Below are 22782 nucleotides of genomic sequence, written 5' to 3'. Positions count from 1 at the left end.
TTCGCGCCTCTCCGATGTTCGCTATTTGTACCTTTTAGAAGTGATGTGCAGTTAGTGCCACAGTGAGGTTTATTCTGGAGTCGGATTCGAAAGAGCGAGCAATATACCCTGAGAGCGAGCACGTTATGTCGATAACAATGCCGATATCCACATATCACTGCTAAAAACCTAACGGTTTAACTAAACTAAATTAAACCAATACTTCACCTAAACTTAACTTAAAAACCCCGACTCAAAACACGCATCATTTGATAAAGATATGTATTCAAAGTCGATATGGATGTCCGGCACCATCAGATAACAAAAGAGAAAGCACGCCAAATAAACTAAAACGGTGCTTTATCGCCACAGGACGTTATACCTACATATTCACAAGGGACTCCGGAGGGCATATATGTGTATTATTATATTTCCTGGCAACATATGGCACTTGATGGTCACTATTCTTTCTGAAATGGCACGATTTGTTAATTAATCGAACGCAAGTCACAAGCTGCCCCGCTTCCTATACTGGATGCATTGTTAAACATATGACAATAGCTGCACGACAACAGGTACAAAAGGTACAAAACATGACGCCCAGTCTGGTTCAAGACAATTGGGCAAGGAAGACGGACCATCGCCTTACGATTTCAGCTTTCACTGCATAACTGAGGAAATCTTCCATCGAATGCAGCACACCGCTAGTGCGCTCTTCAACAAACATCTTACGAAACGACAGCAAGTATAACATAAACTCAAAGCGAGAATAGCATGTCAGCAGAAAAGCCTCTTTTACAAAAAGGAGCCAAGCTATTGGACAAACCTTCACCAAACGCGCGTTAACAGAGTAATTGTTCTCATTAACTTGAAATCACTCGACTAGAGGTCCACTCTATCCTGTCAACGCCATCGGCAAGAGAACTAGGTTAGTTTTTCGTCACATCCAATGGTGTCATAGGAGCTTATTGAATACAGCTTGTGCCTTGTGGCACACATTAGCTCCAGGTCAGACCACTGCTAGTTGTTATCTGTTGATGTTTAGACGTCGGTCATCATCGTTTTGTTTCATCCACGGCATGGATCAGGCTCTCGGAGTCAACTCTCTGGACAATTTGCGTCATGAATAGAGCCTCTTTCGACTTCCGGCGCCAGAAGCGTTGTTATAGCTCTTACACTAACGGTTTCCCGATCAGCATCCTCGTACCATCAATTCACCTCATGATTTTCACCCAATCACCAGCAAGACGAATTACAACTGCAGTTACTACGCATCATATTCATTCAAATCTCTGAGCATTTATCTCATCCGTCTTAAAATATGTCATCCATAGCTTCTTTCGTTTCTTCATCTGAACACCTTCACCTCCGTCCTCCAATCATCTTCTCTTGTAAGCTAGAAGTCCTATTCATGGTCCTACTTCAGTGCCTTCTGTGCCAAGATTTACGCCGTTTCTTGCCTGCTTCATCATTTGCTTCAGCTTCCTTTCCAGCATCATTTCCAGCACCGTTTCCATCATCACTTCCATCATCGTTTCCATCATCATTTCCATCATCTTCATCCACTATCTCCTCCCAGTAGCCGAGGTCCAGGACAGGAAGGGCCACGGAGCCGCAGGGCTGTGGTTTGTTGTCCTCAGAGGGCAGCAACATCGGACGCTCCTGAACACGCCGAATGTCATCGGAGGTGTCGCACAACACGCGGGCGAGGTTGGCCTTACGGATCTCCTGTAGTTGGTCTGGAACAAAAGAGATCATTGCCGTTGATATATAGTCTGGCACAAAATAAGGTTGGTGCGGATATAAAGAACCTAAAAACGGCATAACGAAAATGTCACCGGCGTGAGTGTCAATAATTGACATGCATTCCTGACGTCCGTACAACATCGATGTCTAGCGTATCAGTACATTTCAGGTTAGTGATTGTTGTAGTTTCGCGACGCATCGACCACGGGATCATTAGGAGCTCATGATACGTGTCAATAGCAAAAGCAACGTAACGTTACCTGATCGAGAAAACACATTCCTTAGGCAACAAGACATCAAGCATCAGCACAGGGCATCGCTCCACAATATCTTTGCCCATCTACCTTCGGCCTGACGTCCCATAACACGAACCACTCTACTCTATCCTGCGGTCTCACCTGGCGTAAATCGGACGCTGGGGTCTCCCGACTCGTACCAGAACCTATCACCGGCCTTCAGTCTGACGAACTGATCAGTGAGCAGGCAGGCAAAGGTGGGTCCGACGGCGGCGCCCTCCAGAGGTCGCTCCAGTAGACCGCCGACGTAGAGGTCTACGTGCTCAATGGATCTGGGGAGAGGGGGAGGGGGTTATTAGAATCAACTAGGAGCAGAGAGGGGCGTGGAAGCAACTAGAGAGCAGAGGGGAAGAGAGGATTCAACGAGAGGACGGGAAGATGAAGGTGATTGACCCATCTTATGTACGGAGTTAACATGGGGAGGGGGGGACAAGCTGGTGGTAGGAGAGGGGAGATTCACGATTGAACCGTTAGGGAGAGGGGGCAAAGGCAATGGGTGATCTCCACTTTCGTAAAGAGGTTCACCGTAACGCCATGCTACGCTCAACCACCCCATCCTGTCCTACCAAAGTCTAAAACACGACTCTGTCTTCTGCCCCGTCTATGCCTCGCTACCCCGACATCCCCTCCTAACCCGAACTCTGTCTCACTCCCAACGTCCCTATCCCAACTCCCATAGCGGCATATCCCTTCTTGGATCCCATCCCACTCCCCTACCCCTCCCTCTCCAATGTTTCTACCCACGACCCCTTCTCCCTGCAATCCTCCCCACAGTTCCGATCCCTCCTCTCCCAATCCCTTTCCCCACCCACTCACCTATACAGCATCTGCACATGGTCCACCTGCTCTGGCTGCTGCACAATGGCCCTCAGCTGCTCAAAGCTGGTGACCGGTGGCAGACCACACCGTCGGCGCCAGGCGTTGTACGGGGGCAGGCCGTGGTCGCGGCCCCGCTGCACGTTGATCGCTCCCAGGTCCAGGCCAGTGGTGGCGTTCTCGGCTTCGAATAGGTGCGTCGTGATCTGTGGAAAGGAGGGGGGGGGAGGGTTTATATAGAAACAGAGGAACCATACCGGGACGGGGACATCAAATCGTGACAGGGTGTGATAAAGGGGCAGAGGCGATAGGGCAGTCTTCGGTGTGATATGACCGGTGTGGTGAATAGTCCGTGTTTCTCACTTGAGACGTCAAATGGCCCATTCTTCCCACTTACGAATGACGATGATAGATGGCTGCAGTTGCTGGTTCCTAATTCACCTGTGATGTGAGATAGCACGCTCTTCTCAGCAGCTACGTTAAATAACCCGGTTATAACCAGTTCTCACCTGTGTCGATACCAATTGTTCCGTTTCCCTCACCAGCGATTGAAAATCCCCGCCTGTGGCCCAGTATTCCCCCCTTCAATGTAAGAGATCCCGTCTCTTACCTGATGCAAGATGTCTCGTACGTGTCACCATTTTCTCTCCTGTGCCGTAAGAAGCCCGTCTGTGGTTTAATATGCTCACCCACAACAGAGTCGCGACTCACGAGCAAGATCTCCCACCATCATTCACCTGATTCACCTGAGAGGTCATTCAGTATTCCGAGAGGATTATTCAGTATTCACCTGAGAGGTCAGATGTCCATCCGTGGCGCGGCTGCAGGTATTCAGCTGTCCCCGCACCAGACTGGTCATCTTTGTGTCCTGATACAGGCGGAACGGGTTGAAGTACAGACGGTGGAGCTGGATAAAGTCCTCAGTCTTACTGAACGCGCCCACCATCTTGATCAGGCCCTGCCAAACAAGAAATAATCGTCAGTTAAAAATGAATGTTACGTTCAGCATGGGCACGGTTGATAAGTAACGGACTACCCAGCGATAACCTGCGCTAGGGTCTGGTTTAGCCCCTGTCCTTGTCGCTATGGAGCTATAAGACCTGCACAAAGATAGATCTTCTGTCCCTCGTGCTATGTAGTGCTGGTCTGCGCAAGATAAGTTCACTCGTACATCATAACCAGGCAGCACCTTTCCTAACATCGGAAATTGCTTAATTCCACACCTTTGCTGCGACTACGCATACATAACTAGACGAATCCAAGAACGCGAGTGGATGTAGAAAGCCCTGGACTATTTGGGCCCAAGATGTCATGCGCCTTATATCAACAGGAGCAAGAACAGGTGGTCATTCCTTGGTCCCTCTTCCTTTACGTTGATAGGTGTAGTTGCAGCGCCTCGCTCACCTGAATCTGGCTGTGGCCGAATCGGAAAGCGGCCGTAGCGAACACGTTTGAGATGGTGGGGTCGATCTGTTCAGAGTACCCGGTGAAGTAGCCCTCCGTCTGAGGGAGCAGACTGGCCGACTGCGCCAGATCCTCGCCTGGGGGCGTGACAATGGGTTAGATGAGGTCATGAGGGGTCACATATAGGCCATCTAGGGTCATAGAGGTCAGGGAGGTCAGCTGAAGTTACAGAGGTCAGCTGAGGTCATTTGAGGTCATGTCATGCCACATAGAGAGGTCAACAGGGGTCAGGTGGTACCACACAGGTCAGTTGGGTCATGTAACGTCACAGGGAGCAAAAGGGCCAAGTGCTTTCAGAGTTCAGTTGAGGCCAACAGGGTCATGTAATGTCACAGTGATTATCTGATATCAGAGGTCGTTCAAGACATGTGGAATCAGAGGTCAGATAGGTCAACTGAGGTCGAAAGAAGTCAAAATGGTATCACAGACGTCGAAAGGTCAAGTTCCGTCACAGTCCTGACATTATTTCGAGTTGAGATATTTCCCTGTAACCGTGCTCTAACAGTTCTCAACAAACAACTGCGTTTTCTCCCCGTTAGTGGTCCCACGACCACAGGCTACAATGCCAGACAACTCCCAACGAAGCTAGGAAAATACCATCCCCACCACCCAGACCCACCGCCCTCCGGCCATCCACTTACCGAGAAGTAGCGGCAGGTACTCATTAGCCGTAATGTGCTGCATCATGGCCACCGTTATCTTCCTGCTCTCTTGGAACAGCCTCTCATCATCCCAGTGGGGATTTATATCAGCCAGCTCTTCCGCGATCATATTATGCTGCCGTACCCATTGGGTATGCGTGATAGTTAGGGATATCTGCTCATTTACTCGAGCGTCTCCGGATACGAAACAGTATTGTCCTCCGGCCATGGCGTCTGCTCGGTTGCAGCCATCGGAGGCGTCTTTGCTGGGAGGCAGAAGACGTCGTCCATCGCTGAGGGTTTGAACGGCCATGCGCCCGCCGGTGTGGTTTCGCAGGGAGTGTAATTGTTCGTCACTGGAGCCGTAGATATTGGAGCCGTCCAGGAATGAGGTGATTTGGTTCATCTGCTGACGAGGGCCTGCCGGAGAGAGGCGGAAGAAATAGTTAAGGTACTGACGACAGTGAAAAAGGGTGGGATCAAATTACTTGTCGGTTGACTGGTTAAAGTGTCACTATCGTGACGGGTCACCACTGAAGGGTCAAATTTGTCGCTCATTTCATTACACAACATTGCCTCACGGTACATGAGACCGCACAAACGGATAAGTGCCGTCCAATGACATCCAACTAGAGAAATGCAAATTTATAGACAAAACCAGAAAACAACGCTTTTTTGGTGAGCTAGAATGATCTACCCTTTCAACCTTACATGTAAAATGGACACATCGCATATAAATGTTAGCCATCGTATCATCAGAAATCAACCGGAACGGTGTCAACCAGCCTCTAGCACGCCCTAGCTCTGACTTAACAGCTCACCACTACCACCAACCCCACATCAATTTCCTCACCATAAGTACACAGCGGTGCCGGCGCCGAGCGGACGAAATCCAGACAGGAGACGTTCAGCTTGGCGAACTGCGGGTCCTCGAAACTGATGAGCAGCGGCGCACACTCGGGGTGGAGCAGGGTGGGGTCGTTGTCGATGTCGGGACCACAACAGCGGATCGGCGCACCACCGCTGCCTGCGGGGGGGGGATGGTCAGATTGGGGGGTGATTGTCTTAGTACGGTCATATTCACGAAGTTTTTTTTTAAACAGGATCCCGTTTACAATATGTTTTACGTACACACCTAATATTCACGAAATTTGGTGGCGACTCTAATGATATCGACGTCGACAAATGGCTAAAACGACTTCCGCTTATTTCTCTTTTCAATGTATGATCGAAGATCGTGCTTGGACGCAAGGTGGGGTATTTTATACCAGTTCACATAATTATAAATTGAGTAATGACTAATGACTCAATCTTTTTACGTCGTTCGGTAAATTTGAACTCTGGAGATTAAATATCCGTTCTCAGCGTTCAAGTGTCAGTTTACATACCAGTAAAACGCCTTTTGGGCGAAGGACGAGCGAGCGAGATAGTGAGCCCTGCACGTGCGGAAGGGCGAGAGGGTACTTCCAACGGGCTTGTGCAAAGCACCCTTCTAACCGGTCGCTAGCGGTGTGCCAAATTTGAACGCAATCGGCCCAGCCGTTCCTGAGATCTGGCAGCGGCATTCTGCACGTGCGCACGTGCAAACGGGGTCCAAAATGACTTTTGCACGGCACCCTACTAACCGGTCCCCAACCGTGTACCAAATTTGAGCGCAATCGGCCCAGCCGTTCTCGAGATCTGGAAACGCCCCCTGCACGTGCGCACGTGCAGTAGCACCCTCACCGCAACACATGGGAATTCATTGCCTGGTGGGTGCCTACCTGTATGCCAAGTTTCAGCGAAATCGCCCCAGTAATTACCAAGTTACTGAAATGGGAACAAATTTGGTACCTCTTCTTTTTGTATTTTGCACGTACAGTGGGGGTCACTGACATAGATCAAAAGTATCCGACCTTTGGTAGAAGGTATGCAGCTACCCTATAAAAATTACCGCAAGGCAATCGCTCAAGCCACTGCTGAGATATGGGCCTCTCAAAATCATTATTTTTACAAAACTGCTTGAACACCCTTGACTTTTCACGTGGCACGTGCCACGACGGTCACTGAGATGTATCAAAAGTAGTCAATTACGGGGTAGAAGGGATGGGGCTACCCAGCAAAAAAGACCGCAGGCCAATCGGTCCAGCGGTTGCTGAGATATAAGCCTCTCAAAAGCGTTACAGGCCGGGCCGGGCCGGGCCGGGCCGCTCATACTGAGATTTTTCCGTTATATTGAAAAGACTCGCTTCGCTCGCTGCGCTCGCTCGCTCGTAATAACGGTGGAGTATAAAAACGGTTGGCGTTGTTCGTACCTTTGGAGGCGGCCGTGGCGGTCAGATCATGATCAATGAACTGTCCCCACTGCATCATCAGTAGACTCCGCGTGGTATCACCGTGATACTCGTCAGTGAAGATGTGACGGCAGACCTGGCGGGCCGCCGGGAGGTAGCCGCCGTCGTCGGCCGAGCGAGGGAACGAGACTCCTGTCGGCGGGGAGAGGGTGTGAGAGAGAGAGAGAGAGAGAGAGAGAGAGAGAGAGAGAGAGAGAGAGAGAGAGAGAGAGAGAGAGAGAGAGAGAGAGAGAGAGAGAGAGAGAGAGAGAGAGAGAGAGAGAGAGAGAGAGAGAGAGAGAGAGAGAGAGACCACGGGAAAGAGACGGGAATGGAAAGAAAGAGACTCTAACCAATGAAAGGAAGCGAACCAGTGAATCAGTATCAAGTTACGCTGAAGTTATAGAAGCTCTTTAGGTATAGACATGATCAAAGAAAACGCGTCTTTACCGTTCACGTTATAGAATAGCGAAGAATCACATAAAACGGTAGCCGTAGCTTGTAGGAAATAAACGGTTAGTCGTCGTCGTTGCGAATAGAAGCCCCCAGCTATCTTATCAAACATACGGGTCCTAGACCCATCCCATCACAGACAGGTAACCTCAAGTAGCACTGTGTCCACCCGCCCCCTCCCCCTCCCTTCCCTCCCCTGCGCGGCTGATGCAACTCGGTGCACGTTCATTCCCAACCATGACTCTTAAATAACACCGGTCCAGCCAGGTCCAGCCTGTCGCAGCCAATAGCCCGGGGCTATCCCAACCCGCCAACCAAATCCACCGCCTTTGCAACTCGCAAGGCCGATTACGTAAGGAAGTCATTGTATGTCTACTGGTGCGGTCGCTGCAGCTTCCCAAAACGGTTCCGCGAGGCGACTGGACAGGTAGGCATGTCTCGCGTGCAGGAACGGCATGTTAAATAACATGCGGTGGGAGGGGCTCTCGGTTGGCGCTGATGGTTCTTATGTAATAAACGTTACGTATATTGTTTTGGTTGACTGAGCAAGTTGAGCAAAACTTTCGGGCAATAAACGGTTTTAGAAGTAAATGATGAAACAATTGGTTAGTCTACCGGGCACGGACAAATAGGTACGTCTAGCATGCAAAGAGAAAAAAACAGGCTACATAAAATATATAACAAAGATAAAACATAGTATGTTATTAGTATCACCCTAAGCAATGTATTCTACAGACCTATGACTTGCGTTCGTAAGAATGCGTTTCTGTTGCTGCAGCAGCGCTGGACTGGCTTGCCGGGCAATAACACATGCTATCAAATAAATCGATTGATTGCAAAGTCGGCCTTACATCAGCCTTAGCGACCATTGAAATGTCCGTCTGCATGTAACCGGTATTTTATCATAAAGTGACGTTTAAAATCTGCCCCGTGCACAGAATACACTAGGCAACAGTCAAAATGTCCGATCAAAGCATTATGACGGGATGGAAGAGCCTTGCTTTTGAGCCTGTGCGCTTATAAGACTGATAATACGTCCTTCTCGTATAGATGCCAATTGCCATGCCATTGCAAACACCAAAAAACCTGGTTTTCTTATGCCAGGCTTACGTAAGGGGATTATATAATATGTAAATTTAAGGTGATCATAAATTTAGATGAAGATGAAAATGCCATCGTAACTGTTATTGGTAGGAGGTCTCAGGACATTTGCATAGTCTGGTTCCTGCAGCGATCTCCATCCACTGACCTCTCTGTAGAGGTGCCTTGGTTTTTGTCACTGCCACCTCAGCTGTTTGCCAACAATGGACATTACCTTACCCCAACTTCTCTTCATCTGTCCTCGACTTCTTTCCCCTCTACATATTTCCTCCATATCCACTCTAAAATATTCCAATTGGTCTTATCTCCAATCTCTTCTATTCCTCTAAACTATTTCAAAAGCAATAATGGCCCTGCTCAACTGTTACAACTCCTCCCATTAACCCAGCACCTTTTTAACTTCTCTTACCTCCCATCCTCTCCCTCCCTTTCTCCCCTCTCACTCACCATCCTCATAATCCGGCTGAAGAACCCTTCTGAACGCCCTGAACGCCGACCCCCACAGCGGATTCTGCAGGTTGTTACAGGTGCCGTTGGCCGTGCGGTACGGGTAGCTGGCGTTACAGCTAGGAGGGGGAGCTCGGCAGATGTCTGGTGTGCGAACTGGGATCAGTTGGCTCACCCGCTCCGTCCATGGTGAACTGAGGTTGTAGCTGCGAATAGGAGAATATAGACGCTTAGGATTTGGTCTCTTAGATTCAGTCGTATGCTTAGCATTAGTTTTTTTTTTAACGGTCATTCTGTACGATACAGTAGATACGATACAGTAGATATGGTAGAATAGATACCATATGGTAGATACGATACAGTAGGTACGATACAGTAGACACCATACAGTAGATACGCTACACGATACAGAAGATACGATACAGTAGATACAGGGATGTTCACGAAAAACTGACACATTTTTAAACGAATTTGTGAACAAATGAGAGCTCATAGCGACTTGATTTGTATGCCATTCGAAAGCCTGTTGAAAAAAGTTTTGTATGTGCATAACTCCTTTAGGTAGCATACCAGGAGTTTTCAAAAAAATAAGAAAACATTAAAATAGGGAAATTTGACTTGGCGACGAAATTTAGCGGTAAAACAATGAAGCTTTCGCGGCGACGATCTGCCACCAAGACTGAACCAGTCCACGAATTCGTCTAAAATTTGGCATATTGATTTTTCGAGGGATTATTTTTTATACTATTGGCATATTGTTGGCAAATTCCTAAGGAACGCCAAGATTGGTGGGTATGGAAGTGCTGTTGTTATAAATCATAGCCACAGGCTGACAGTGGCACTGGCTGTATAGTGTTACCGCACCATCTTTTAAGGGGACCCTTCCACCTTCAAAAAAGTTTATGAATTGGCATGAAAGTGATGTCGCTCGGTTCAGAAAGAGCGAAAACGAATATCTACCAAATTTCACCGAAAAATATTCACCGGTTTTCAAGATATTAGACTTTTACTTTTGTTTACTTTTTTGGGATCTCCGCTGTTTCTAGCGACTTTATTTTAGAAATGCGGCGTTTGCGGCAGATGTTGCGCGCAAATAGCATATACCACCGCGTGCTACAAAACGTTTTAGTCAAACATTTAAAAATCGTTAGATATTTGCGCTGACGTCACACATTCAGAGGGGTATTCCTAAGCATTAGCCCCTCTGAATCAAAATGCTGCAATTTTGAAATTCAATATTTCCGATTTAAGGCATTTCTCGATGTTGTGAGTGCCGAAACCGGTAATTGTGAGCCAGGGACCCCATTTTGGCTATCTCAACTCAAATCTAGTGTTAAGGTGGGAGGGTCCCTAGGGCCACCTTCGTGAAATATGAAGATATCGTTGCTTTTCATTTTGACATTATTATTTTTCATTTTCTTTTTAAAACTGGTGCCAGAAGTGCACAATTTGCGAAAAAGTATTTAAAACTATTTAACATATTGGTACTATGTTGATACTCTCTACGACACCTACTGTATGATGGCATAGCGATGACGTCACACTCAAGCCAATCAGCGTTCAGAAGACAGACTCGTCGGATTGTGTCAGATAAGCTGATTGGTTAAAGCTGAGCTGGTTGGAGCTGATTGGTAAAAAACCAAAGCCTCGCCGCGGGTGGCTGTAATGTCGGATAAGAACGCATTCCTGGGATAAGGACGCATTCCTGGCGTATTTTCTTTTAAAATTGCCGATAACTACGAATGGAGGCCGAAATCGGCCGTACGGAGGAAGACAGATGGGTTTTCGGACACGGGCTACAAGATGGCTATCTCAGTTTCAATCCCCACGTTAAAGGTGGCCCTTTTCCTTTAACGGCTCCCGTTAGCTGCTACAGCGGAAATGCGCCGACACCGACACCATTCGGTGGTTCTGACACGTCGGGGCCACCCCACGTGCAGTAACAGCGATCATCGGTCTCATACGAGTACAGGGGGAGAGGGTATTATCTCGCGCATCACCTCTCACACATAGCCGGCCATTTCTCTCTACCTACCTCAACACCGTGGTCTTTTCCTGTGAGTTCACGTGAGTGACATGGTCTGTAGCAGCGGCCCAAAGGACTTCAAAACTCCTGACGAGTGCGGTGGGAGGTGCTACAATTCTCCAGGCACGTGCCCGTAAACGGGGGATAATTTCCTGTTTCGGGCTGAGTCGTGCACTGTTCCAAAAACTCGTCATCTGCAAAATGCGCTTAACTTCTTAGAAACGAAAATGATAAGTCCCCAAAATACCTCAATACAAACTTAGAAGTCCACTCTATTTGCACGTACCATGATCACCGTGCTGAGGGCAAGCGTTCTCTCACTATTCGGAAATAAAATATGTCAGTTTTTTGTGAACATCCCTGTACGATACAGCAGACACGACACAGTAGATAGGCTATGATGTACAGTAGGTACAATATGTGCCCTTGTAAACTTTGAAAGTTGGGCGCTGGTACTCCTTGTGTCTAGGACTAGGTATCCGAGGGACTGTGCCTATCTTATTTCTGAGCCATCTAATCTACCGCAGTTAAGTATATGTCTGTTTTCGTTTATCGATTCTTCCCTTCTCCCATCTATTCTTTCTTCCAGCTCCCTTCACTAATCCCCCTCCTCTTCCTTCCCCCGCCACCTACTCTCGCGTGATGATCTGCGCTGCCCAGTTGTTGACCATGCCGTCCCGTGCGTGTTCTCTCGCTCTGCTGCTGGTGCTCATGAACAGCTGCTGATGACGATGACTGGCTGAGTGTGGCGCCGGCTGAACACCCTTCTGCTTCAGCCGGGTCTCCAACTTGTCCAGCTGACTCAGACGCAGCAGACTGCTGTTGCGGACCGTGCTGAGGTACTCCTTGGAGATGGAGAGAGGACGGACCCCACTGAGGAGGTGGCCGGCGCTGGATACATCTGTGGGGAAGGAGAGAGCACGTTAGCAAGGGGCCTAAAGAAGACCGAAAGTTTGAGAGTTTGTCGGCATCGGCAAAGCTACGATATACGGGAGAAAGCGTGTCTTAAAGTCAGCGAGTGGCTACTGGCCAAAACTCGGAACGGCTGGAGGTTCTTTCGCGAGGGAGAGCTCCGGTCAGAAAGTGGTCAGAACATGACACACCCGAAGACGGGGCGGCAAAGGGACATCGGTTAAGCTTTATACGCCAACGTAGCATGATGACCCTGGATACTTTAGCTAGGATCTTCAGTTAGGTGGCCGTCTTCTTCATCATATCCTGCTTTGCTCAATGCCCCAACACCCTGATCGCATCTCAGTTTCAAGCAGTTGCCGTATTCAGTGTCAAGTAAGTCCAGTAAGTCCCCATCAAGTCCAGCATCCAGCCGTCTCCTCTACTAACCACTCATTCCCAACCCTTCTCACCTGGTATGCGCTCACTCCCCAGTCCTTCTCACCAAGTAAGCGCTCACTCCCCAGTCCATTCTCACCTAGTATAGGCCATCTGTTCCTGGTCAGCAGTAGCAGCTCCTCTCCAGGCGGCGCACTTAGTCCTCCGACCTCCGAAATGTTGATCTGATTTGGTGACTTGGTTAGCCCGAACACCAGGCCAAGAAACAGGCCCACTGTCGTAATCAGCCTGCCGGGAAAACGACAATATTATCAGTTTATCGAGCTTATTGTCACCATTCTAGGTAAGTCTGTGTTCTCTGTTCAGTTAATATATGCAATCAGATCGTATGTTGGCAGCAAGTTTGCAGATCGATTCGTATCATGCGAAGGTGTAACCGTTAATCGTTATTGTTTTCATGCAAGCTGTATTTCGTAACGTTCTAACGCACTTCTTATGTCTCGGTACTCATTAATCTTGCATAATAATACCAACCAGATTACCACGGATAATACGCACTAGATTTAGAGATAAACAAGGACACAGAAGTAAACGTAACACATCGTGCGAATTTTTGGTGATATGGTCACATGTTCTATTATTAGCGTCTGTTCACTCCGCAGTCCGCATTGTACTCTGTTCACAGAAGAGTATGCCCATGCGGCCAGTGGGAACAGAAGAACGCCAGAAACGCATCTAGTCATTAGTTAGGTGATACCAAATTCCGAAACAAGGCTTGGTAAATTATGTCAGTCCTTGATTACCTCCTACACAGGTGCAATTAAATGCATATTTTGGAAACGACTAAAAGCGGCCGTTCAAAGTGCGACTTTTATTCGCGCATGTATCTTCATTTGTAAATGAGTCTTCCCATAATGATATGCCAGGCCTCCACGCTCCGCTCACAAGATAGCTCTCAGGCTAGCCGGCTCTCTGCGTATACGCAGCGGTCGCTGCCAGTGCTTCTTATATGAGCCGTCGCTAAAATGGCTGAGATGCCTGTCGCCCATCTGATCCACAGTCAAGTGGTCCCACAACCGTGGAGTCATTCAGATAGATCACTTTTCGATAGTACTCGCATTGCGAAACGTGGTCTGATCAGCACAGACCAGCGTGGGCCGATAGGTCTTTGACCTTGGGCGATTGTTTCGGACCGGTGCCACGCGCTTGACGGACGACAACCGGGCTTACCTAATAGGTATTTCCTATAATCCGATCCGATACTATTTATTATAAACCGATACTATTTACGATACAATTTACGATACTATTTATTTACTATAGCCCGATACTTACTTTGCTTTGTGACCGTTTTGTTTCGCTTCGCAACGGAAAAAGGTACCGATAATTAGACGGTCGATTTGTGCGAGCTAAATGGCTATGGCTATTTATAAAATCCGATTGGTGATACACTGGTCTAAGACTGTCGGTCGGTAATTATAAAATGTTTCTGTTTGATAAGGTTTAGCAATCACTGCAGAAACGCCCTATTCTTCCGAATGGATGGATATGGGACTGCTGAGTGCAACAAAATATTTTGCAACTCCGGCCCTTATTTTTCGTTCTCAAGTTAATAAATCGGGCAGAACTGCTCTTAACTGCTTAGCGAACCGCTCAGTTACAAGATAGGTATATACACATGTGGATATCATCTTCATCGATTCTGTACGTTATAGGCACAGAAGGCTGCACTGCACCGGCACAACCCATAGAGGAGGCACGGAAATTCTACTCCAGAAAAATTGTCACCCCAGTGTACCCATTGAAAGGGGTATATCAGACGAGAATTTGAGCTATTATATCCTAGACTTAGATAACAACAAAAATGACCAAGTTCAGAACGCAGCACAACTATTTACAACTCGGACAACTTTGGCAGTACAAAGAGAGGCTGGCACTAGCGACTTAGCCCAGCAGAGCGAGGAGCAATATCTGACTCCGACTCACCCAACAGAACAAGTAAAAATCGCTATCACCGCTTATCAATGCAAACTGTCGCGGCAGCCGACCTGACTCTCCGCGGCCCTGGATTGTATCATATTCATTTATTCTGTTTACGTTACCAGGTGGTGGTGCCTCGATTTAAGCATCAGCTTTTGCACCACCACCTGGACTATTTACTTATTTCCATTTTATGTCTAATAAATGTGTTTTGTTGTTTTGTTGTTGTTGTTGTAACAAGGAAAAGTTTATGACTCCGACTCACCCTAGCAGGGTGAGTAACAGTTTCTGACTCAGACTCCTCCACTGGTTCCCCAGGTTGTAAATAATTACCCCAGCAAGGCGAGAAGCAGTTCCCGACTCAGACTCACCCTAGCAGAGCGAGCAGCAGCTTCTGACTGACTCCGAGTCCGTCTCCCTTGGGTGACGAGGATGTATAAAGTGCTTACCCCAGCAGATCGAGCAGCAGTTTCTGACTCCGACTCACCCCTGCAGAGCTAGAAGCAGTTCCTGACTGACTCATCCCAGCACTCAGCAGAGCAAGAAACAGTTTCTGCCTCCGACTCACCTCAGCAAGGCAAGAAGCAGCTTCTGACTCCAACTCACCCTAGCAGAGCGAGTAGCAGCTTCTGACTCCGAGTCCTCCTGCCCTGGGTGCCGAGATTATACTGTCTGAAGCGCGGATTAAGCGGAGCTGTCTCCGTGGCCTCACTGGGACCCGGCAGAGGCTCCGTTGAGCCGCCCCATTCAGACATGGCTGACACACTGGTTGAGCTGACCGATGACGGTAATGAGTGACGACACTGATGACGTCACAGGACGATTTGATGATGACGTCACTGGTTGTCAAGTCGATGACTTTCCAGGCGATTACACTTAGTCGATGCCGGCACTGTCAACAAAACGGAAACGGGTTTTGAAAGAAGCCTGAGCATATGCCGAATGCTGTAATGACAACTTGGACACCGAGTAATTGACGTTCCATACCTGGTCTTCTGACGTGAACCGTTTACTAGTGACCAAGGCTATATAAACCAGGTAGAACGCTCCGGGAAAAAAGTTGGAAACAATAAATTAGTTGCGGCATTCCCTGATGACGCGAATGTGGGTCAGCGGCCGGCGGCCGGCGGCCGCTAACACTGTATGAGGATGAATGCGCGGAACTTTTGCTTGTTGGAGATTGCGCTAGGCAGTTAAATGTTAATGTTAGGATATGTTTCGAAATTAAATTGAACGACGCTTCGAACGCCGTCAATGAATTTGCGATACGGCGACTATTTGCTTAGTTAGAGCCGGCGAACTTTTACCTTCCGACCGCGCGGGGAGGCGATATGGTGCCACACTGACGGTTTTTACGACAGCTCAAAATTCTTTTGAGCTAAAGAGCTGAAATTTAACATGTCCAATCTTTTGATCAAGCTGGATCTTCTGGTACAAGTCGCATATTTAAGGTACGTAAGGTTGTTGAGCTAAGTTGTCGCTCATGAGCCTCTACATAGTCCAAAAACAACGCAATTTCTAAGCACTCAGTGCCAAGAAATCCTTCACAGAAAGATGATACTTGGCGGAAAGAATGGCTGTCGGTTTCTTACCGTTCGTATGTATCGTGTTTTCACAAGAGTTTAGTAAGGTCAGGTCCCTCACGTCACCTCCCCTCATAACTCAATAGGACTAGGTGTACTATCATAGAAGCGTTTATCAATCGCCGGAAATCTTAGCCAATCCCACTGGACACTGGATCCATACCCACATGGGGCCCTCCTGACTGGCCACTCCCTCTGAAATCCACAATAACATTGGGCTGCGGCCATGGTTATGTATTAATGCTTTTCACTAACAGAAATACAACAACTTCAACCAGCACAATGCACGCCGCCACAACAGTCCGAACAACGTCCCTGATATCGACTAGCACTCGGCCGGATGCACATATGCGGAGCCAATTAGTCCGAATGTGACCTGCAGCTTACAATTGCTGTGTCGCATGGCGCGTGGCACAGGACGATTCCTAGCAGCTGTCGGCTGGAGTGGAGAAACAGCACGTTGCGACACACCGCGCCGGCGACAGAGCTCAGCAGGGCTGGTTGGAGGCTGGAGACGGAGGTAAGGGCGGACACAGGCACAGACATTGCAGGACAAATAACAGGATGTCAGTTAGGGATATAATTCAAGACGAATGATTCAAGACGGACTGAAATAATGCACATTTTGCTCACTTGGATACCAACTTCAAACTTGACGTTTATAGCACCACGGAAACAATGGCCACACAGGAAAGAATCAAAAGATGAGGTGTTTTTAACTCAAAGTAAATAGAGGTTGCATATGATGGAACAGCCCGAAGTGCAGACAAGCACATATTTTTGGTAATAGCTATCAGCTGTCCTACTCCTCTTCTCCCTTCATCAACTACTGGACACATCTGAGGAAGCACCAATGTCCATAACAAAAGCTTGCAAAGTAGTTTTATGAAGCCAAGGGAAATACCTATGCCTACATCATGCATGTAAACTCAAAATTACACATGCATGACAAAGAAAGCTTATGTAAAGAGAAGAGTTGGCAAAAGCATTTCATAGTTAAAATTATTCAAATCTGCACACAGGGCAAACATAAAAAGCAGCAAGTGTGCTGTTCTGTTATGCTAAGAAATAGTCCAAAACAAAATACATCTTTTCATGTCTGAACTGGTTGTTCTTCTATGCCACTTCATCCATATCTTGATTACAGATGGGCTGTTGCTGCAGGCTGATGAAGTGACACTTGATTGCCTTTGTGCGAGTTTCAGTTGCAGCCTCCTGGGTACTGCACTGCTGGAAAGCAGATTGAATTGAATGCCTCTGAAAGATAGGAATACAGGCAAAGTTAGCTGTAGTAGTGTCAATGATAATAGACATGACATTTTTGTCCTTTGACATACATTTTGACATACATGAAGTACAAAAAGGTACAAAATAAATTGGTTGGTTTGTTTCAAGACACGCGCACTGCACAAAGCCGCACAGACATTACACAGGGATATGAAATTGGCACACATAAAACTTGATGATTAAAAAGGTCAAAACTTGCAATAATAATTGAAGTAAAAGTTACAATCACAATCATTTGATTTAAAATGACTTGACAAGTCACAAGACGCAACGCTCCTATTCACTTAAGAAAGGTTTTTATGCTTTCATTATCCTCCACATATCAACAAGCTTAATACCAGGCTGTGCAATAGTGTGTACATAACCCCATGTTGCCATTTTATTAGAGCAAGTGGGGTTACAGCAACAATGCTAATGTCAAACCCACATCTGCAACCCGTACTGCAGTTTCAATCACCTTACAAGCACACCTTCTGGCAGTTTGATAGGCAGAATGGTCATTACTACTTTCCCCTCATATTCAACACATATTCCCTTTATACAGATATAGTTTAGACCTGGTTATGGCAAGCATTTTCGAGAAAAGATATGATCAAAGTCCAAGACAAAGGTCGAGAGAAACAACACCAACATAAAACATCGACTATGTAGCACTAATACTGTCAAATTCATAAAAATATATACATGAGTCGATCAGAAATTCACTGTAGATTTCGAAAATGGTGTCAAATGCCACTCAAATACCTCCATTCGCATGTACGAAGCAATAAAACACTGACCTTCAATTCCGCGTGCCATTCTCCATAGGCCACTGTGTATTAAATAACGCGTTCACTGATAGCAAAAAGTGAGACCCACATATGACGCGTTTGCTACCAGCCAATCAGCGCTCGAGATGCCGAACGCTGATTGGTGGAGAGGGCCGTCGTTAGCAGTCCATTACACGTTGTTTTCCCTGAACATGTGCGTGAGCGCTGATGCTGCTCACGGGCTGTTGCCATTTTTCGTAATGCTGAAGGCACGGGAGCGAACCCCCCTGCTAGTGACCACAGTCGGCGAGGGACATGTGTGGTCGATGATGGGGGGGGGGGGGTCTCACACGGTCCATGGCCATGCTCATGTTTTAGTTCAGGCACTTTTAGCGTAACAATGAGGCTTTGACGGTGCGGAGAAAAAAATAAACACCCAACGATTAACTGAATTAACTGGTCCTCCGGTAAGAGACCGTCCTTTCTACTGACATGCCCCGTCTCTGCTGGCACAAATCATTCTCTTACCGTAGGTACTCCACCCCCATCCATGTTCAATAATCGTGTCCCCTTTTACCTACATACCTCAGTCACACTAGATCCAGAAAGACAGAGAAGTGGACGTCACACTGTTCGAGGCCGTTACCGCGAGTGGGTACAAGCCGAACTGCGACTGTGTACCCCCCTGGAGAAAAAGAGAAAATAAAGGTCAGAATAAAAGACATAATAATAAAAAATAATATAGCTACATAGTTCCAAGGTCTCAAGATACGTAACTCCGCGGAAATAACGAAAACATATATAAAGGTATGCCATAAAATGCTAGCTATTTCTTCACTGTATCGTAATGACGACCGTAAGTGAACATAACCAAATACGTTGCTTATTCCGGGACTTTGATGGCTTTGATCTTGGGTTTGATAGCCCGATATTACCCGACCAAGCATCACAAAAAACTCAATACAATAAAACGTTGCGTCTACGCTAATAAAACGGATCCTCAGCAATCGGTTTTACGAGAACGGTCCACAGTGACAGCAGACAAACCGTCTACCAGTCAGTTGGCTGGGGGAATTCTGACAGCAGGGGTGACAGGGGCGACTATTTCCAGCTGGCAGTGGGCCTATTGCAACATCGTGACCATGGCATAGGGGAAGAAGGGCATGTCATCGTGCAAGGGTTAGCCGGAGACGGGGAGAGAGAGAGAGAGAGAGAGAGAGAGAGAGAGAGAGAGAGAGAGAGAGAGAGAGAGAGAGAGAGAGAGAGAGAGAGAAGAGAGGAGAGAGGGGAGGGAGAGAGAGACAGAGAAAGAGAGAGAGAGAGAGAGAAAGAGAGAGAGAGAGAAGAGAGAGAGAGAGAGAGAGAGAGAGAGAGAGAGAGAGAGAGAGAGAGAGAGAGAGAGAGAGAGAGAGAGAGAGAGAGAGAGAGAGAGAGAGAGAGAGAGAAAGGGAGGAGAGAGGGGAGGGAGGGGGAGAGAGAGAGACAGAGACAGAGACAGAGACAGAGACAGACAGAGACGAGAGGAGAGTAACAGGAGCACAACGGGAGAGCGAAGAGAGAATGAATACCGAGGGGAGGGACGGGAGGGCGACGGGAGAGCGGTAAAAAAGCAGCAGGAGACAGACAGAAAACGATGAATGGGCGACAGTAAAGAGGCGGAGGAGAGGAGCGATAGGGATACGACTGTAGAGAGAAACGGGAGAGAATTGGGAGAGAGACTGTAGAGCGATGGAGGGAGACGGAAGAACGCCGGGCATGACAACCACAGATTTCGAGCATTCTGCAATGATCGTAAGTCGACCAACCAGAATCACGCATACCTACAGGCGCTTAATTAAAACGAACGATTCTGAATCGGGCTGTAACCACAGGCAAGTCAAAATATGGACTCGTAATTATGCAGTGATAAGTGATGAATGACTTTAATTTTCAGGAGTGACGCTCTTCTTTTGAGCAAATTTGCCGTGCAAAGATATTATCCTTGGGCACAAAAAATCGCCATTTGCTCGCTATTTGAGTAATTCACGCGTCATAAAATGTTTTATCAACCTCCCAAATTTTCCCCAACGTCTACAAACATCAAACTCATAAGCACATCGCAGTCGAGTGAGCCTGAGGACGGTAAAATCGTACGGTAACGTTTACAATTCCGCGCGGCAGCGGCACTGCGGTCGCGGTGGTATTCGTTCGTCGCTCCGCCATCATCCAGTCAAGCACTCTCACCGCTACAGAGTAGGATATCAAACACTGGTTGTCCTCGCCTCGGGGTCCGCAGTCTATTTCGAGCGAGGAGCCCATCGCTATACAGTAGCCATACAGCCGAGAGATGGGTCGACGAATGAGCGAAAACCGGTTCGTGGCCAGGCGGGTAAGGGAGAATTTCATGTGCGTTCAGTGGAAGATATAGACGGCAAAACTGTCCTGCTTTTATGTGCTTATATGTAAAGGCGTGCTCGACAAGACCTGGGCGTCTGTAGAGATTTAAATATTCACAAGCCCCATGGCTATGTTAATTAATATAAAATATAAAATGGGTGCGCAGTGCGCACATCTTGCGCGTGTGCTTATGCTTGCGTAAGTGCGTGCTACGTGGGTGTCTATGTGCAACATGTTTTGTAAGTATCTACTGGAGTCTTCGATATCTCCTCTGTAGATCGTTGCTAGCCGAATAAATGTGCAACTCTTGCATAATTCATAAACGATGGCATTTTGGCTCGAGGCCGGGCTGTCGGCTGTCGCAGTGTCGCATGCTACTGAGCTGAGCTGTTACATAAGGTCGAACAATGCACGGTACATAATATGGATGGATGCCATCCTGGGACGTTCTATGACCCTTTGCACGTTTCACTTCCGAGATTTCTCTAAACCACCTTTTTTACACTAGAAACGTTCGTAAAGGAATGGAATGCTTATGCGTCTGCTTCTAACTCAACCAGTTTCAAAAAGTTGGAAGATCAATATGAAAGGATTGCCCATGTTTAAAACGGGCATTTCTCATAGGGTTGGGATTTAAAATAAGCAAACGTTTTATTCAGCATTGCCCCGGTCATGACCACCACCTCATCTCCACATGCAGCTTAAATTCCAAACTGCTCTAAAAAAAAAAAACTTAAGATGTCGGGCGAATAGCAGCCATTGGTTATTGATCCGATTGAATATTGTAATTCTTCGCCCGATAACACGAATAAACACCCGATAACACGAATATAACAACGATACATTATCGCATTTACTCGGACCGGCATGCTGGTTGCCGTTATCTATCTAATATAATTTCGTGTTGATGGGTCACACGGTCTACAGATGCAGAATCTAGGTATCGGTCACGTTGTAGCCTAAAAACAAATAAATAAACGGATAAAAATGAATTACATATGTAGTCCCCCAGAACCACGCGGCAAGCCCGAGGTCGTGCTATGGCGCTACCAAGTTGTTACTTTACACTACGAGTTTACAAATCCCGGCACGAAAAAGTCGATAAGTCGAGACCTACATCCTCATCCCTTTTCCACCGATATCGACACTTCACATGAGGTTGATAAGGGCCCTTAAGTAGGCGATATAGGTTGAGGTACTTGGACGGTAGGTATATACAGATGCCGATTCAGATTGCCGTAGCAGTAGACCGACATCGTGATCGGGAAGCAATACCAAAAAATAGACGGCGTAAAAACACCTCTCGGTCAAAGCAAATGCGATTAACGAAAACACTGCAAAACCAGGGTCCCGGAACACATGGGGTTTGACGGGCAAATGCAACGACCGCCTCATGCAAAGTCCACTATAACCTTTCTGGAGCCACCAATGAACGAAACGAGTTATATATTTTTATCGGTACCTGCGAAGTCAACGACTGCCCATGGCGACTGAAACCGGGATATCTTACAATATCGCCAGCAATAGCTGCCCTCTCCCGACCCATAGCTTCTCTGGCCAATGCAATCCATCTCCTCACCTGCTTTCCCATTCTCTCCTCCTATCCCGCCCCCACAGGAGGCCCGCTAATTCAAATTCAGACCGAATCAATCACTAGGAAATTCCACTCCAACTCACCTGGAAACACGAAGACGGTACCGGCAACTGGAGACCGATCCGACTTCTGTGGCCTCGAGGCCGGGTGTTGCCGACACAGGCCGTTCACCTATGGCCACCCTGTAGTGAGGGTGCTCCTGTGGAAACCCGACCCTCACAGGCAGGAGACAGCCCCGCACGGCTCGCACGGTATCCCCACACGCGGCGGCGACCCGCACTCGACTGCCCAGAGATTGGGTGATTGGACCGCTTCCTCCTGGCTCTACCTGCGGCCGGCCGCCCGCCCAGACGACACGTGACCGGCAGGGGCGGCGCCAGGGCCCGCTGAGGGGCGGTGACCGGTCTACTGAGGTGGGGTGAGGCCATGGATGGACCGACCGTATACGGACGGTAGAGCATAGAACCGTGAAAGACGGTTATAATGAGACTCCTTGAATATGTGACGAGGTCCGTCCATTGCTAAGTCAGGTCAAGTGAAAAAATCGTGAGGGAATTTTTATCGTAGATACACTGGTCGTAGATAAGAGGATACGCATTTCGTTATCGAATACGCACGCCTGTGATGAATTGGACGGCATTT

The 22782-nt window shown here is 47.7% G+C and overlaps 1 protein-coding gene across 1 annotated transcript; it reads right to left on the bottom strand.

Moving 5' to 3' along the window:
- Window positions 1–246: 246 nt before the first annotated feature.
- Window positions 247–22495, bottom strand: LOC122391607 (peroxidase-like). The gene is made up of 14 exons (XM_043385712.1): window positions 22224–22495; window positions 18756–18855; window positions 15158–15443; window positions 12711–12859; window positions 11915–12182; window positions 9256–9461; window positions 7237–7407; window positions 5796–5969; window positions 4943–5362; window positions 4242–4378; window positions 3628–3795; window positions 2838–3043; window positions 2124–2293; window positions 247–1718 (listed from the first exon to the last, which is right to left on the bottom strand). The coding sequence occupies exons 3-14, from the start codon at window positions 15304–15306 to the stop codon at window positions 1402–1404; spliced, it is 2535 nt and encodes an 844-aa protein (XP_043241647.1). The 5' UTR covers window positions 15307–15443; window positions 18756–18855; window positions 22224–22495; the 3' UTR covers window positions 247–1401.
- Window positions 22496–22782: the final 287 nt, after the last annotated feature.

This window comes from Amphibalanus amphitrite, unplaced genomic scaffold (genome assembly GCF_019059575.1).
Source record: "Amphibalanus amphitrite isolate SeventyFive unplaced genomic scaffold, NRLGWU_Aamphi_draft 000446F_arrow, whole genome shotgun sequence".
In the NCBI taxonomy this organism is placed as follows: Eukaryota; Metazoa; Arthropoda; class Thecostraca; order Balanomorpha; family Balanidae; genus Amphibalanus; species Amphibalanus amphitrite.
Note: the sequence above shows the minus strand (reverse complement) of the source record. Positions and strands in the feature narration are given on the sequence as shown.

Coding starts and splice junctions, on each gene's coding strand:
- LOC122391607 (XM_043385712.1), bottom strand. CDS start 15,306: ATGTCTGAATGGGGCGGCTCAACGGAGCCTCTGCCGGGTCCCAGTGAG. Junction 12,183..12,710: donor GAACAGATGGCCTATACTAG/GTGAGAATGGAC, acceptor CCTTCCCCACAG/ATGTATCCAGCGCCGGCCAC. Junction 7,408..9,255: donor TCAGCCGGATTATGAGGATG/GTGAGTGAGAGG, acceptor CCCCGCCGACAG/GAGTCTCGTTCCCTCGCTCG.